This window comes from Lathamus discolor, chromosome 4, assembly GCF_037157495.1.
Source record: "Lathamus discolor isolate bLatDis1 chromosome 4, bLatDis1.hap1, whole genome shotgun sequence".
NCBI lineage: Eukaryota > Metazoa > Chordata > Aves > Psittaciformes > Psittacidae > Lathamus > Lathamus discolor.
The window spans coordinates 116,974,947-116,988,032 of record NC_088887.1 but is presented as its reverse complement, the minus strand read 5'-3'; the positions used below and the strand labels follow the sequence as shown (position 1 = coordinate 116,988,032).

At 50.9% G+C, this 13,086-nt stretch overlaps 1 protein-coding gene across 2 annotated transcripts in view; it reads left to right on the top strand.

The window, feature by feature from the left end:
• The first annotated feature begins 2,526 nt into the window (after positions 1-2,526).
• The window catches only part of AMOTL1 (angiomotin like 1), a 55,710-nt gene continuing 45,150 nt past the window's right edge, over positions 2,527-13,086 (top strand). For both annotated transcript variants that reach the window (XM_065678744.1, XM_065678743.1), the window contains exon 1: positions 2,527-2,602. In XM_065678744.1, coding sequence (XP_065534816.1) covers positions 2,569-2,602 — 34 coding nt within the window. In that variant the 5' untranslated portion in view covers positions 2,527-2,568. The remainder of the gene's footprint in view (positions 2,603-13,086) is intronic.

Genomic DNA, 13,086 nt, shown 5'->3' with positions numbered 1-13,086 from the left:
GGCTGAAGCCACCAAAGTCCCTTTGGGAGCTGAAAAGCTTGTCCATGTGTTAAGAGCTGGGAGAAATGAGTACAAATTGAATGGACAATCCTGTCACCACTGGCAGCTTGCTGAACTGAAGGAGGTCTCAGCAATGAGATGGGGAAACCCAAGCAGCACCCTGGTGGTGCCGGCCATCTGGAATGAGGTCTGCCCTGTGGGGCAGTGCTGGGAAGAGGCTGCAGAGCAGCTGTCCAACGCAGTCTGTGCCCACATGGCAGCAAGGATGCGAATGGAGTGCAGTGCAAACACCCAAGGAGCCCTCCCACCATGTCCCCTGTGCTGGACCCTTGGCAGCAGGGCTGAGGTGGGCTGGGGAGGCAAAGCAGTGGCTCCCTCCAGCCCTGATGAAAACACATGCCATGGAGCTGGTGTGTCGAGCTGCAATGAAACCCCAAGGTGACAAATGTGCCGTGTTCCTACTACAGCAGCACTCACGCTGGGCATCAGCTGGAAATCCTTTGATGTCAAGGGGTATGTGCATCCACTGCTCGTGTGAAAATGTGATTAGGAATGTGGAGCCGTGATTAGGAATGGATCCCCATTGCTTCCCAAAGAGCCATCAGCTCTTCCAGGTGCAGGGGAAGATGCTGCAGCCCTGGAGAAGGGGAAGATGCCTGCAGTTGATGCATGGGCTTGGGTCTGTCAATTGTGTGAGGCGTGGAGTGTGATTTGGAGAGCCTGTGTTGGTACGTAGGGTGGGATTTAGGTCCCAAGCATCCCTAAGCATGAGGTGGGGAAGCTGTGGTGTCACACAGGCTCACCCTGGGAGCATCCTGCTGTCTTCAGTGGCTCTGTTTGGGCCTGAGAATCATAGAGTCAACGGGGTTGCAAAAGACCTTTAAGAACATCAAGTCCAACCCTTACCTGAAGTCCACCACTGAACCATGTCACTTAGGGACTCATCTGCAGGGTTTTTGAACACTTCTATGGATCACAGAATCCCAAGGGTTGGAAGGGACCTCAAAAGATCATCTAGTCCAACCCCCCTGCAAGAGCAGGGTAACCTACAGTACATCACACAGGAACTTGCCCAGGCGGGCCTTGAATATCTCCAGTGTAGGAGACTCCACAACCCCCCTGGGCAACCTGTTCCAGTGCTCTGTCACTCTTACAGTAAAGAAGTTCTTCCTGATGTTAACGTGGAACTTCCTATGCTCCAGTTTACACCCATTGCCCCTTGTCCTATCACTGGATATCACTGAAAAAAGCCTAGCTCCATCATCCTGACACCTACCCTTTACATATTTGTAAACATTGATGAGGTCACCCCTCAGTCTCCTCTTCTCCAAGCTAAAGAGACCCAGCTCCCTCAGCCTCTCCTCATAAGGGAGATGTTCCACTCCCTTAATCATCTTTGTGGCTCTGCGCTGGACTCCTTCAAGCAATTCCCTGTCCTTCTTGAACAGAGGGGCCCAGAACTGGACGCAATATTCCAGATGCGGCCTCACCAAGGCTGAGTAGAGGGGGAGGAGAACCTCTCTTGACCTACTAACCACTCCCTTTCTAATGCACCCTAAGATGCCATTTGCCTTCTTGGCCACAAGAGCACATTGCTGGCTCATGGTCATCCTCCTATCCACCAGGACCCCCAGGTCCCTTCCCCCTTCACTACTTTCCAGCAGGTCAACCCCCAACCTGTACTGGTACATGGGGTTGTTCTTCCCCAGATGCAAGACTCTACACTTGCCCTTGTTAAATTTCATCAAGTTTCTCCCCGCCCAACTCTCCAGCCTGTCCAGGTCTCGCTGAATGGCAGCACAGTCCTCTGGTGTGTCAGCCACTCCTCCCAGTTTTGTGTCATCAGCAAACTTGCTGAGGGTGCACTCAGTTCCCTCATCCAGGTCATTGATGAAAATATTAAACAGCACCGGTCCCAGCACCGACCCCTGAGGAACTCCACTAGTCACAGACCTCCAGCTAGATTCTGCGCCATTGACCACAACTCTCTGCCTTCTTCCTTTCAACCAGTTCTCGATCCACCTCACTACTTGATCGTCAAGCCCACACTTCTTTAGCTTATCTATGAGGATGCTGTGGGAGACAGTATCAAATGCCTTACTGAAATCAAGAAAAACTACATCTACCACTCTACCATCATCCCTCCACCTAGTCACTTCCTCATAGAAGGCTATAAGGTTGGTCATACATGACTTCCCCCTCATAAAACCATGTTGGCTGTTCTTAATGACCCCCTCATCCTTGATATGCCTAGTGATGGAGGATGGTGGTTATTCCACCGCTTCCCTGGGCAGCCTGTTCCAGTGCCTCACCGCCCTTTCGGTGAAGCTCTATCAGAGCCCCAGCCTGGGGGGCTCGGGGTCCCCCTGGGCTTTCCAGTCCCACAGGCTCAATGCGGGGGGGGCGGGTGTCACCCTGGGCTCTGTCCGGTCGGCGCTAGGACCGGCGCGGCCTCCAAGGCCTCTTGGCCCCGCCCCTAGCCACACCCCCGGTCCGCCTCCTGTGATTGGCCCCTCCCTGCCGCCTGGCCCCGCCCCGCCCGCGGCGGCCGAGCGGGTATCGGCGCGGATGGCCGCGGTGCTGCCGGGGCGCGGAGCCGGAGGTAAGGGTGGTGGGCGGGTTGTGCCTTGTGTCCGTGCATACATGTGTCCATGTATATATGTGTCCGTGCGTCCATGTGTCCATGTGTGTGCACACATGTGCCTGTGCGCACCCGTGTGGGTGCCTGCGTCTTTGTCCACGTGTGTGCCGGTGTGAACGGGAGTGCCGCTGGAGCTGTCCCTTCTCGTACTCGGCTCTGAGTGGAGCGGGCGCGGCGCGGGTTGGTCCGGGTCGGGTCAGGCTCGCTGCTCGCCGGGGTCCCGCCGCTCCTCCGGTACCGCGCCCCGGGGAGGATGCGAGGAGGCCTGGACAGGCTCCCGGACTCGCTGCCCCCGGGGGAAACCCCACCCGGTGCGGGAGCGGGGCTGTCCCCGTGCCCCCGCCCGGGGCTCCGGTAGGGCCGGGCAGCCCGCCCCGGCCCATCCCGCCCGGCCGCTCCGTGTTTCTCGGCACCCTGGAGCCTCCCGAGTATTTGAGCGTGTTTCCCCTGCCTGGGGCGGGTACTGGAGCCGCTGCCGGGGTGGGGGGGGTCGGTGTTCGCCGTTCGAGACGCGGAACGTCGGGGTGCAGCCGCCGCCTGTCCCGGGGAAGAGCGGAGCCACCGGCCGGGAGCGCAACGTTCCCGGCTGGACGCGCGGCGGGCGGTTGTGTTTCCGCAGCGGCGATCGCCGCGTCCCCGGGGGTCCCCCGTTGTGCCCCGCGGGTGACGGCTGCAGCCAGCCTGCCCCCGCCGGCCAGCGACCGGGATCGGGACCGGGGTGGGGGCAGAGCCAGCGGGAGGGGCCGCCCGCGGCGGGGAGCGTTTTCTCACGTTGTTGTTGTTGTTGTAGGGGGATGGTGAGAGGGAACGGTTGTATTTAACCTCCCTGCCCCTGCAGGGAGAACAATGATAAACTCCTGCTTAGGGGCGAAAAACAGCCTTGAAAGAGGAGAAAAACCCCGCGTGAGCCTCCCCCGAATCCTCCTGCCAGGTTCTGTGATTGAGTTAAGCACAGGAACGTCGCTGCTTGAGCTTGTTCCTCTTTTCGCTGGAAAAAGGGGTTATTTTCCTCTTTCCTGGTGCTGTTGAATGTCCCGGCAGCGCTGAGCAGCTGTGGGCAGACCGGGATTCTGGCTGAGGCTCCTGCGAGGCCCTTCTCGGGCATCCGCTGCGCTGGGGTTTGGGTGGAAACAAGCCTGAAAGAGGGAGGGGTGGCCGTGGAGACGAGGAGTCCCCTCATTTCCCCTGTGCACAGCTAGCTGGCAGCGCCAGTCCTGCTCACAGGTGTGCACAGAGAGATGTATTCATGTGTGTATTTTAGATCTATATACGTTTTACATATAGGTAGACATGTAACAAATATATGTAGATATGCTTACATATTTTTATGTATTTACATATTATATATGAGTATATTATATATAAAATATATTTTATATACATATTAAATGCACATATATATTTTATATATAACTGCATACATTTTTTTATGTGTGTGTATTAAAAATGTAGGGTTTTTTAGTATACGTATACACACATATATATACATTGCTAATGGCCAGAAGAGCTCTTAAAAGGGTCTTATAAATACCCAAGTATCAAGAAATACCTGAGAGGGCTGGAGATGTTGGGTGGGGGAGAGCGCATAACAAAACCTGCACTGGGGTTGCGTGGAGGGGCCACATCCTGCCCACCCTTCCTCATCCTCAGCCTTCCTCATCCCAAATGGAGTGGGGGTGCAAGGGGATGGTTTTAGGTTGTTACCTCGGGAGCGATGTGCCCACACCAATATTGGTGGTGGGAGGTCCCCCATCACCCGCATGTCCATTCTTCTCCTCCTCTTCTGCCCTGCTGTCCTTTGCTGTCCTTTGCTCTCTGACAGTGTTTGGCAGGGGGAGCTTTGCTTTCGCTTTTCTTTGGGAAGCACCCAGGTTGAGGGAGGGCAGATTTGACCCGAGCAAGCACATGCTGCCCCACTGAAGCCCCCATGCCTGCAAGGATCAGGGGTTGCTCTCACTGATCTCCATTTCCACACACCTGTGACATTGTGGATAGGCAGAGGAGCAGCTCCCGGATCTGGGTCAAACTCTGCACAACATTATCCTGGATAGAGGGCCTGATGCGTGGATACAGCTCCAGTGTGTCTTGTAAGAGCTCCTCTGCAAGGAAGCACTGGCACAGAGCTAAAGACATTGCATTTCTCCAGTGAAGAGGCACTGAGGAGGGACCCCAGCAGCCGCCGCAGAGGGATGTGTGCTTGGGGGTCAGGCTCAGCTGGACTCTTGGGATGTGCATGGAGGTTTCAGGACAAAGTGGAGATGTTGTTGCTGACCATTGCAGCTTTGCTTTGGGAAACGAAAGCCTCATGTCCCCAGTGCCATTTGTTTTTTATACTGATACTGTAAAGGCCGGATCTGGAACCAGTTCTTCCCTGTGAGGGTGCTGAGGCACTGGCACAGGGTGCCCAGAGAAGCTGTGGCTGCCCCATCCCTGGCAGTGTTCAAGGCCAGGTTGGATGGGGCTTGGAGCAACCTGCTGTAGTGGAAGGTGTCCCTGCCTGTGGCAGGGGGTTGGAACTGGGTGAGCTTTAAGGTCCCTTCAATCCAAACCATTCTGTGAGTCTATGAAACGTTATTTGGTGCTAAGGTGGGGAGTACGTGCCTTGGGCAGCCTTCTTGTCCTGGAAACCATTAGGAGGATGGCTGCGTGCTCAGTTTTTCACACAGAGACTATCTGCTAATGTAATAGTCCCCGTGGAAACTTTAGTGCTTGGGAATATTTTGTGGGTTTGGGAAAACTCCCAGGAGGATTTTTGGTTTCATACAGCAATTGCTTTTTGGCAGCTTTGGGACAGATGTAATCTGGTTCCCATTTGTGTCCTGATTTTTTAAATGGAACAGCCTGCCTTCTGCTCAGGGCAGAAGCAGAAATAGACGGCAGTAGATAGAAAATAACAGTAATAGCATCACCTCTATAGAGAAAATTGTTAGGGCAACTTTTCTGTGGAAATACTGCATTTAGGAACCGTGTTTGATCTTTTCTGGTTGTTTAAATGACTTTTTCAGTAGGTGGGATGCTGCTGTGGATTTAAATCTGAAGTAAATGTGGAGAAGCTGGTGTAATCCCTCTGGATTTGGACCAGCACATGTGAGAACAGTGTTTTGCCTTGCAGTAAGGTGTATCCCCTGTGCGGCAGTGGGTCTTACAGCACTTGCTGGCTCTCCATGGCCCTGGCTGTGCCTTTCCCCATGCATGTCTGTACCTTGTCTTGAAGTCATAATGGGTCATTCAGCGCCTTTCGAGGAGTGGGTGATCTGTGGGGGGTGCCACGTCTCAGCAAAACGGCATGGGATTAAATAACTGAGCAACACCTGGGATTATCAATGTGCTTCAGACAGCAGTAACTGCGGGGGTCAAGGCTCAGGCTGGAGAATAATGACGTTATTTTGTTAATTTAGTTTAAGGAATAACTTAATGAATTCAAATGCTTTTTGTGAAATTCAGTCTCAGTTTAAGACTTAAACTAACTGAAGTAATTAAAAAATGGTAACGTAAGGTAAACGTAGGGTAAGGGTAAATGTGAAGGTAATGGCTTCAAGCTTAAAGAGGGGAGATTTAGATTAGATTTTAGGAAGAAGTTCTTCCCTGTGAGGGTGCTGAGGCGCTGGCACAGGGTGCCCAGAGAAGCTGTGGCTGCCCCATCCCTGGCAGTGCTCAAGGTCAGGCTGGATGGGGCTTGGAACAGCCTGCTCTAGTGGAAGGTGTCCCTGCCCATAGCAGGGGGGTTGGAACTGGACGAGCTTTAAGGTCCCTTCCAACCCAACCCGTTCCATGATTCTATGAGGAACTGTTACCCCTCTGCCCTCCCTCCTCAGTGTGTGTGTTGTGAGCAGGTATTTCTGTGGGGTCCCAGCCAGGCTGGGGGATGACACATGGGTCCCCTGTGGTGCCTGGAGGGCAGGAGGCACCAGAGTACCCTCCCCCCCCACCTCCCCAGGACCTGGTCTGGGCTCCTGCTTCCCACAGAGGTGGTGAGCCACTACCTGGGGGGACTCCCCGCTGGGATGCCCGCCTGCAGTGGGCAGGGGATCCTGTCAGTGACATGGTCCGTCCCGCGGGATGTGTCCCCGTGCCTGTGACATGCACTGGTTTTGAGCCATTTTCATGGTGAGGACTCCAATGGGCCGTTATGGTGATTTTCCTTGTTCTGAATCTGAGCTCAGCCGTCTGGGAGCAGGAACTAAAGGCAATTATCTTGCTAGCACTTCTGTGTATAATACCTTTATTAAATTTCTGCATTTTCAAAGTGGCTGAATATAAACTGCGTGTAATGATTTAATAACAGAAGGCTCATCATTGGGATATACATTCTGGTGGGAAGAAGGCTTAATTTCTTTTTCCTTTATACATGACACTTGGGAATAATGCAAAGGCTCTGCTCAGTGTAGGGTTATCACGAGCAGTTCTTCACATGGATCAGATGAAGAATGGTGCATCCTTAGCCTATGGTTTGTCGCCTGTGTTAGAAGTGGGAAAGCTCTAGAAATCTGAAGATCCATACGACAGAGCTCAATGCCTACATTTTCAGTTAGAGAGCACTGTACAGTCTTTGTACTATTTTTGTTCTGTCCTTATCCCAGGCCCCTTTGTACGCTGCAAGTTTGTGGGAATGACTCAGGGTGAAAGCTATTTAACCTAAAGGACACCACTGGCAAAAAAAAATAGATGGATAAAGAGCGATGTCAGTGGCTGCGAGTGGGGACCGAGGAGAACGTTTGTGTCCATCTGAGGAAGAGGATCCCAAAACCTCCCTCAAATGGGGTGAAAAACCCCACATCTCCAGATGCTGTTCTATTCAAGAAGGGTTTTATAATATGGTTGCTCAAAGTAATGAGGAACCAGACTGAATGATCCACAGCCGTGGGTCCTGTTTCACTTCTGGTTAATTAATGGAAGGGCTTAAATATCCAAGTGACATGGATCATGCCAGTGCTTTTCTGTAACGTAATCGTTTTTAAAGGCACTAAGTACAGCAAAGTTAATCATAGCTTAAACCCCTGCTTTGCGAGTGTCTTGTCTCTGTGTTGTAGCTGCTTGATTTATGGTTTCCCTCTCCCCCAAGTGGAAAAAACACCCTCCCCTCCGAATGTGCATGATGAGTTTTTATCTTGGAGTTCTTTATGGCTTGGAAATGGGAATTTATGGCATAGTGAAAATGCCTGCAGACTGTTCACCGTGCTGACAAGCAGCACGGCTGCACTGGTAACGTTGCTCACTAGCTCCATGTCAGCCTTTGTATTTCACTCTTCTACCGAGAGTTTCTTCCCCTACTTTGAGCTCTGAATACCACTTACCCTTTCATCTCAGAGCAGCAGCAGCGCTGACACAAGTCATCACTGTGCCCCTGGTGCTGTGATCAAAGGAGAAATTTCAGTTATTGATTCAATTTGAATACATTTAGGCTGGCTGCGTGTTGTATACTCAGTGCTAGAGCTGCATATAGCTGCATATAGCTGAATTTATAGCTTACAAGAGAGAGAGGCTTTAAAAATGCACGTATTTGCACAAAGCCGAGTGGAGCCGCTTAAGGAATGTGCAGCCACCACGGGGTTAATGCCCAGGTAACTGGATGGAAATACTCTGCCCGCATAGTGCCTCTCCTCCGGGGGTGAGCCTGGGACGGGGGAAAACCCCAGTGGATTATTCTAATGCTATAAAACCTGTAAGCATCCAAGATGAAAGAGCTGTGATAGGCACCGTTTGCCCCCACAAGCCTGCACTTGATTTCCGTAGGAAGGCGGGAAGTGTGGGCATCCATGGGGGATCTCCCGGGCAGGCCGACTTGGCTCTGCTCTTCCCTGTATCCATCTGATCTCATGCCAGGCTTGGGAGCTGCTTTCAAGGCGCCTTTGCTTTGCGCTGCTCGTAGCTTTTATGCTTGTCTGCTTTGTTTTCTGCTGAGGGGAAGCGTATATGAAAATCAGTGCGTGAGGCTGAAGTTTCAAGGAAAGCGCTCATCCTTGTAAGCAGTTATATTTGGATGTGTTAGCGCGATTCCTTGGAAGAGATGGGGTTTGGCTGCCTCCATCGCCTCTCCTCATTAGTCTTGCTAGTGCTTTCCTGGACGAGGCACTGTTTGGAGAGTGAAATGACAGTACCCGGGATGGGAGAGTCGAGGAACTTTTCTCGAGCAAGGGAATAGCACAGCGTGGATCCTGGAGGTAACAGTGGGATGCGGATTTCTTTCCACAGAGCATCGAGCTGTGAAGGGGGGGCTTGGCTTGGTGGATCCGGCCGGGCAGAGGGGTGAGGCTTCATTTGGCTCAGATGTGGTAGATCTTCAGCTTTCATGTGGGAAACAAGAGGTGCTGGTGGCTCACATCTGGAGCGCATTATGTGGGTTGGATTTGTGTCCTGCAGGATGTTGCTCTGCTCCTATGAAAATACCAGCGATGCTTGTTCAGTCCTCACGGGGCTCGGGAGCCCTGGCAGCGGATGCAAGGTTCCCAAGCAGAATGATGGGGTGTGAGCATGGGTCAGCCACCCCACAAGTGACCTAGAAAAATCTGTGCATCGACTAGGGACATGCAGTCAATATCTGCCTGAGCCCCTGCACCTTGTCAGAGCTGGGGCTGTGGAGGAGTCCCACCACTGCTGGAGGTACCGAGAGCATCCTTGGTGATGCTGTTGGAAGTGCTGTCCCTGCTTTCTGTACCTAAACCGAGAAGCAGGATGCATGAGTTATCTTTTTGTGAACCAAATCAAATTCACATCTTCCTCCCAGCCTTGGGAGAGTGGCATGGCTGTGTGGCTGGGGTACAGCAATGCCTCCTGTCAAAACTGGGCTGGTGCTTAGGAAAGAAAGTACTGTTCATGTGCTGGGATGCACAGGAGGGGCATCCAGCCTCAATGGAGGGTTCCTGTGTCCCATGGGAGAGACTGATGGGTCACCATGGGGAATTCATGGCACAGCCATTGGGTAGCCTTTAGGACCCTGGAGCACTTTGACTGTCCTTTTGTGACATCTTTTAAATAATTAGAGAATCATAGAATAGTTAGGGTTGGAAAGGACCTTAAGATCCTTTCGTGTTGACCTGAGATTTGTTTGCAGTGACAGGGCAGAGAGAGTATTTTAAATGTGGAATAAGGTCTTTACACTCCTTTCTGGCTTGGCTGTGAGACAGGAGGACAGATGTGAGCTTGGAAACGATGTCATTTTTGTTCTGTCATTCTTGGACCTCCCTTACAAACTGTGGCAGAGTTTATAGGAAAGTGTAAAGCTGCTTTACTTAGTATTTGATTTCAGATGGTTGCTTTGGGTGGTGTTTGGAACCTTTGGTCTCTTTCAAACCACTCAGGAAGGTACAAATTGAAAGAGAATTTTTTGGAGGACAGCATTGTGGTTTTATTTGGTTTTTGGGTGGCAGAGAAGGAGCTGTATGTGCTGGCAGGACAGGCTGTGCCACAGAATGGTACCCAGGCAGGCAGCAGAGTATGATGCAGAAACTCATCACTCCAGCGCTGCCTCCAGGTGTTACCTCTGAATAGCAGCAAACTGCCTTTGCACAACAGGCGTTTTATGGTGTTTCACTGAAGTTTAGAGTGGTGCTGTGGTTTGGCTGTCAGAAAACCATCTTTTCCAACTGTTCTGCTGAGGAGGAAATTTGCTTCTTAGGGATGCTGTTACTGCTCTGAAAACATGGCTTTCCTGTAATGTCACAGCAATGGGCTTCCTATGAGGATTTGCTTTAGATCCTTTTCAAAACCAGACTGAAACCACATCAGAAACAGGAAATATTTAGGCATTGCGCCTCTGTCTGTGGGTCCTTGCTGACTGTCTGGTGTTAATCTTAGCAAATGATTCACTGGAGTAGCTCTGATGAATTGCAGGGGTGTGCAGCAGCCCTCCAGGATAACACGTCTGCTGCTGCAGGGTGTAATGCATGTTTATTTAGAATGAAAAGAAAAGGAAAACAAATGAATTAGTGTCAGACAGTCACTTAGATGTGGGAGAGTTGACGGAGATGCAGAAATGAAGGCCTGGAGCAGCTGTCCAATTAAGTAAGGACTGAACTGGGGCAGATGTGGTCGTGTCTTACAGGGTTGGCTGTGAGAGACACCAATTATAGAACCATAGAATAGAATCATTCAGGCTGGAAAAGACCTTCAAGATCATCAAGTCCAACCTTTACGCCAGGACTGCCAAGTCTACCGTTAAACCATAGAATCATGCAATCAGCTAGGTTGGAAAAGACCTTTAAGATGATGAAGTACAACCACATGTCAGTGCCTCATGTACACATTTTTTGGCAGTCGAAGATGTGGTGTCTATTGACAGGGCTGTATCCTGGCACACTGGGTTTCAGTCATAACAATGAAGTCGTTTTTTTGGTGAGCATTCTAGGAGAATGGGGAGGTTTGAGGAAGGAGCAAATGCCTGAGCATCAGACTTAGACCCCAGCAGAGCTGGGTGTAGCGAAACCTTTCTCTCTGGAAAGGAGAGCTGAGATTTGGGAGGCTCCAGTGACAGCACGGCGGGAAGAAAAAAAGGCCTCTGCCTTGCTCCAAATGGCTCGTGAGGCTCACTAAGCTTTCAAGTGGTGCATTATTGCCCATGATCTGGATTGTGGCCTTGCGCCAAGCACTGATCTGTCGGCAACTGTTATCTGTTTTACACATAAACTGGCTTTTGGTACCAGTTACAGCTGAGGTTTTATTAAAACCTAATGCGAATGAACATTAAATACCATTACATCATTTTAACATCATAAACCATCATTACATCATTTTATGATGTTACCTCAGTGTGAGTGCAGCAAAGGGCAGTTGTTCCTGCCTGGGTCTGAGCTACTCGGTTTTGACTCTGACATAACAGGCATCAGAAGCTGAGCAGTTTGGCAGATGTCAGCATTTACCAGTCCTGATTTTAGCAGGTTATTGCTTTGCCATGGCAACCAAAGACAAGTGGTTAGGTGAGAACTCCAGACCAGTCTGCCATGATCAGTTTTACAAACATACTCGGCTTAGCTCAACTCAAGTATGCAGTTTTTCCCTCTTGCTCTCTAAATGTAGATAACTGCCATGCAGATTCGTAATAAGAATGGTAAAGTGGTGAATTCATTAACATTTCACAGAAATACCTATTTCCTCTCCTCTGGACACAGAAAGGAATAGTATCTTCATGCCTGTAGAGAAGACAGGATGGATCCTGCTCTCCTGCTGCCCTGCTCCATGCAGGGGTGTGCAGTTAGTGATGACCTGTATATAAGGAGAGCAAGCTTCCCTGTGTAATATATGCCAGTAAGCATGCAGTTAGCCAAGTGCAAACCAAGCAGTTTGGTTTAATAAGTCCAAGTCATTCATGGCTGATGTTTTTTTCCTGCAGAGAAGGGTGCTGCAGGTCCCTGTGGGCTTCCTGCCCCACCAGGATGGACGGATGCCCTGCTAGGACTGATGGATGCCACACTGATGCCACTTTGAGCCCTCACCCTCCTGCTCAAGCAAGTCCCTTGGCAGTGGCCTTTGCTGGAGGTTGATGGCCATTCCTTTAGTCTAAAACCTGTGACAACTGGTGGTGTAAGTGGAGAGTAATTCTGCCATGTCCCTGCTGTACCAGGGTACTTGGGGCCAGGAGATGCTCACCCCCAAGGTTTGGACCTCAAACAGCCTTCTCTTTGCAAAAATGAGGTTGTGCTCAGAAAAATGAGTAGGAAGTGGAATATTAGAGAGTCATAGAACAGCCCAGGCTGGAAGGGAGCTCAGCAAATGAGCTGGTCTGACCTTCTGTGGGAAGAGGAGCCTAGATGAGGTTACCTCGCACACTGTCCAACCACATCTGGAAAACCTCCAGTGATGGGGCCTCTACCATGTCCCTGGGGAGGCTGCTCCAGTGAATGATTGTTTTCACTGTAAAAAACTCCCCTTAAGATAAAACCTCTCTTAGTGCAGCTCCTACCCAGTGACCCTCATTTTACTGTGGTTTAACCCTAGCTGGCAACTAAGCCTTACCCAGCTGCTCACTCACTCCATCCCCAGTGGGATGGGGGAGAGAATCAGAAGAGTGAGAAAACTCATGGGTTGAGATAAAGGCAGTTTAACTGGTAAAGCAAAAGCTGTGCGTTTAAGCAAAGCAGAACAAGGAATTCATTCACCACTCACTGTCACAAATAGGTATCCAACCATCTACAGGAAGGCAGGGCTCCATCACACGTAACGGCTACTTGGGAAGACAAACACCATCAGTCTGAACCATAGAATCATAGAATGGTTTGGGTTGGAAAGGACCTTAAGATCATCAACTTCGAAACCCCCTGCCACGGGCAGGGACACCTCACACTAAACCATCCCACCCAAGGCTCTGTCCAACTTGGGCTTGAACACTGCCAGGGATGGAGCATTCACAACATCCCGGGGCAATGTCCCAGGGAATGTCCCCCTCTTCCTTCTTCTTCCCTTAGTTTTATATGCTGAGCATGATGCCATAAGGTGCGGGATATCCCTTTGGT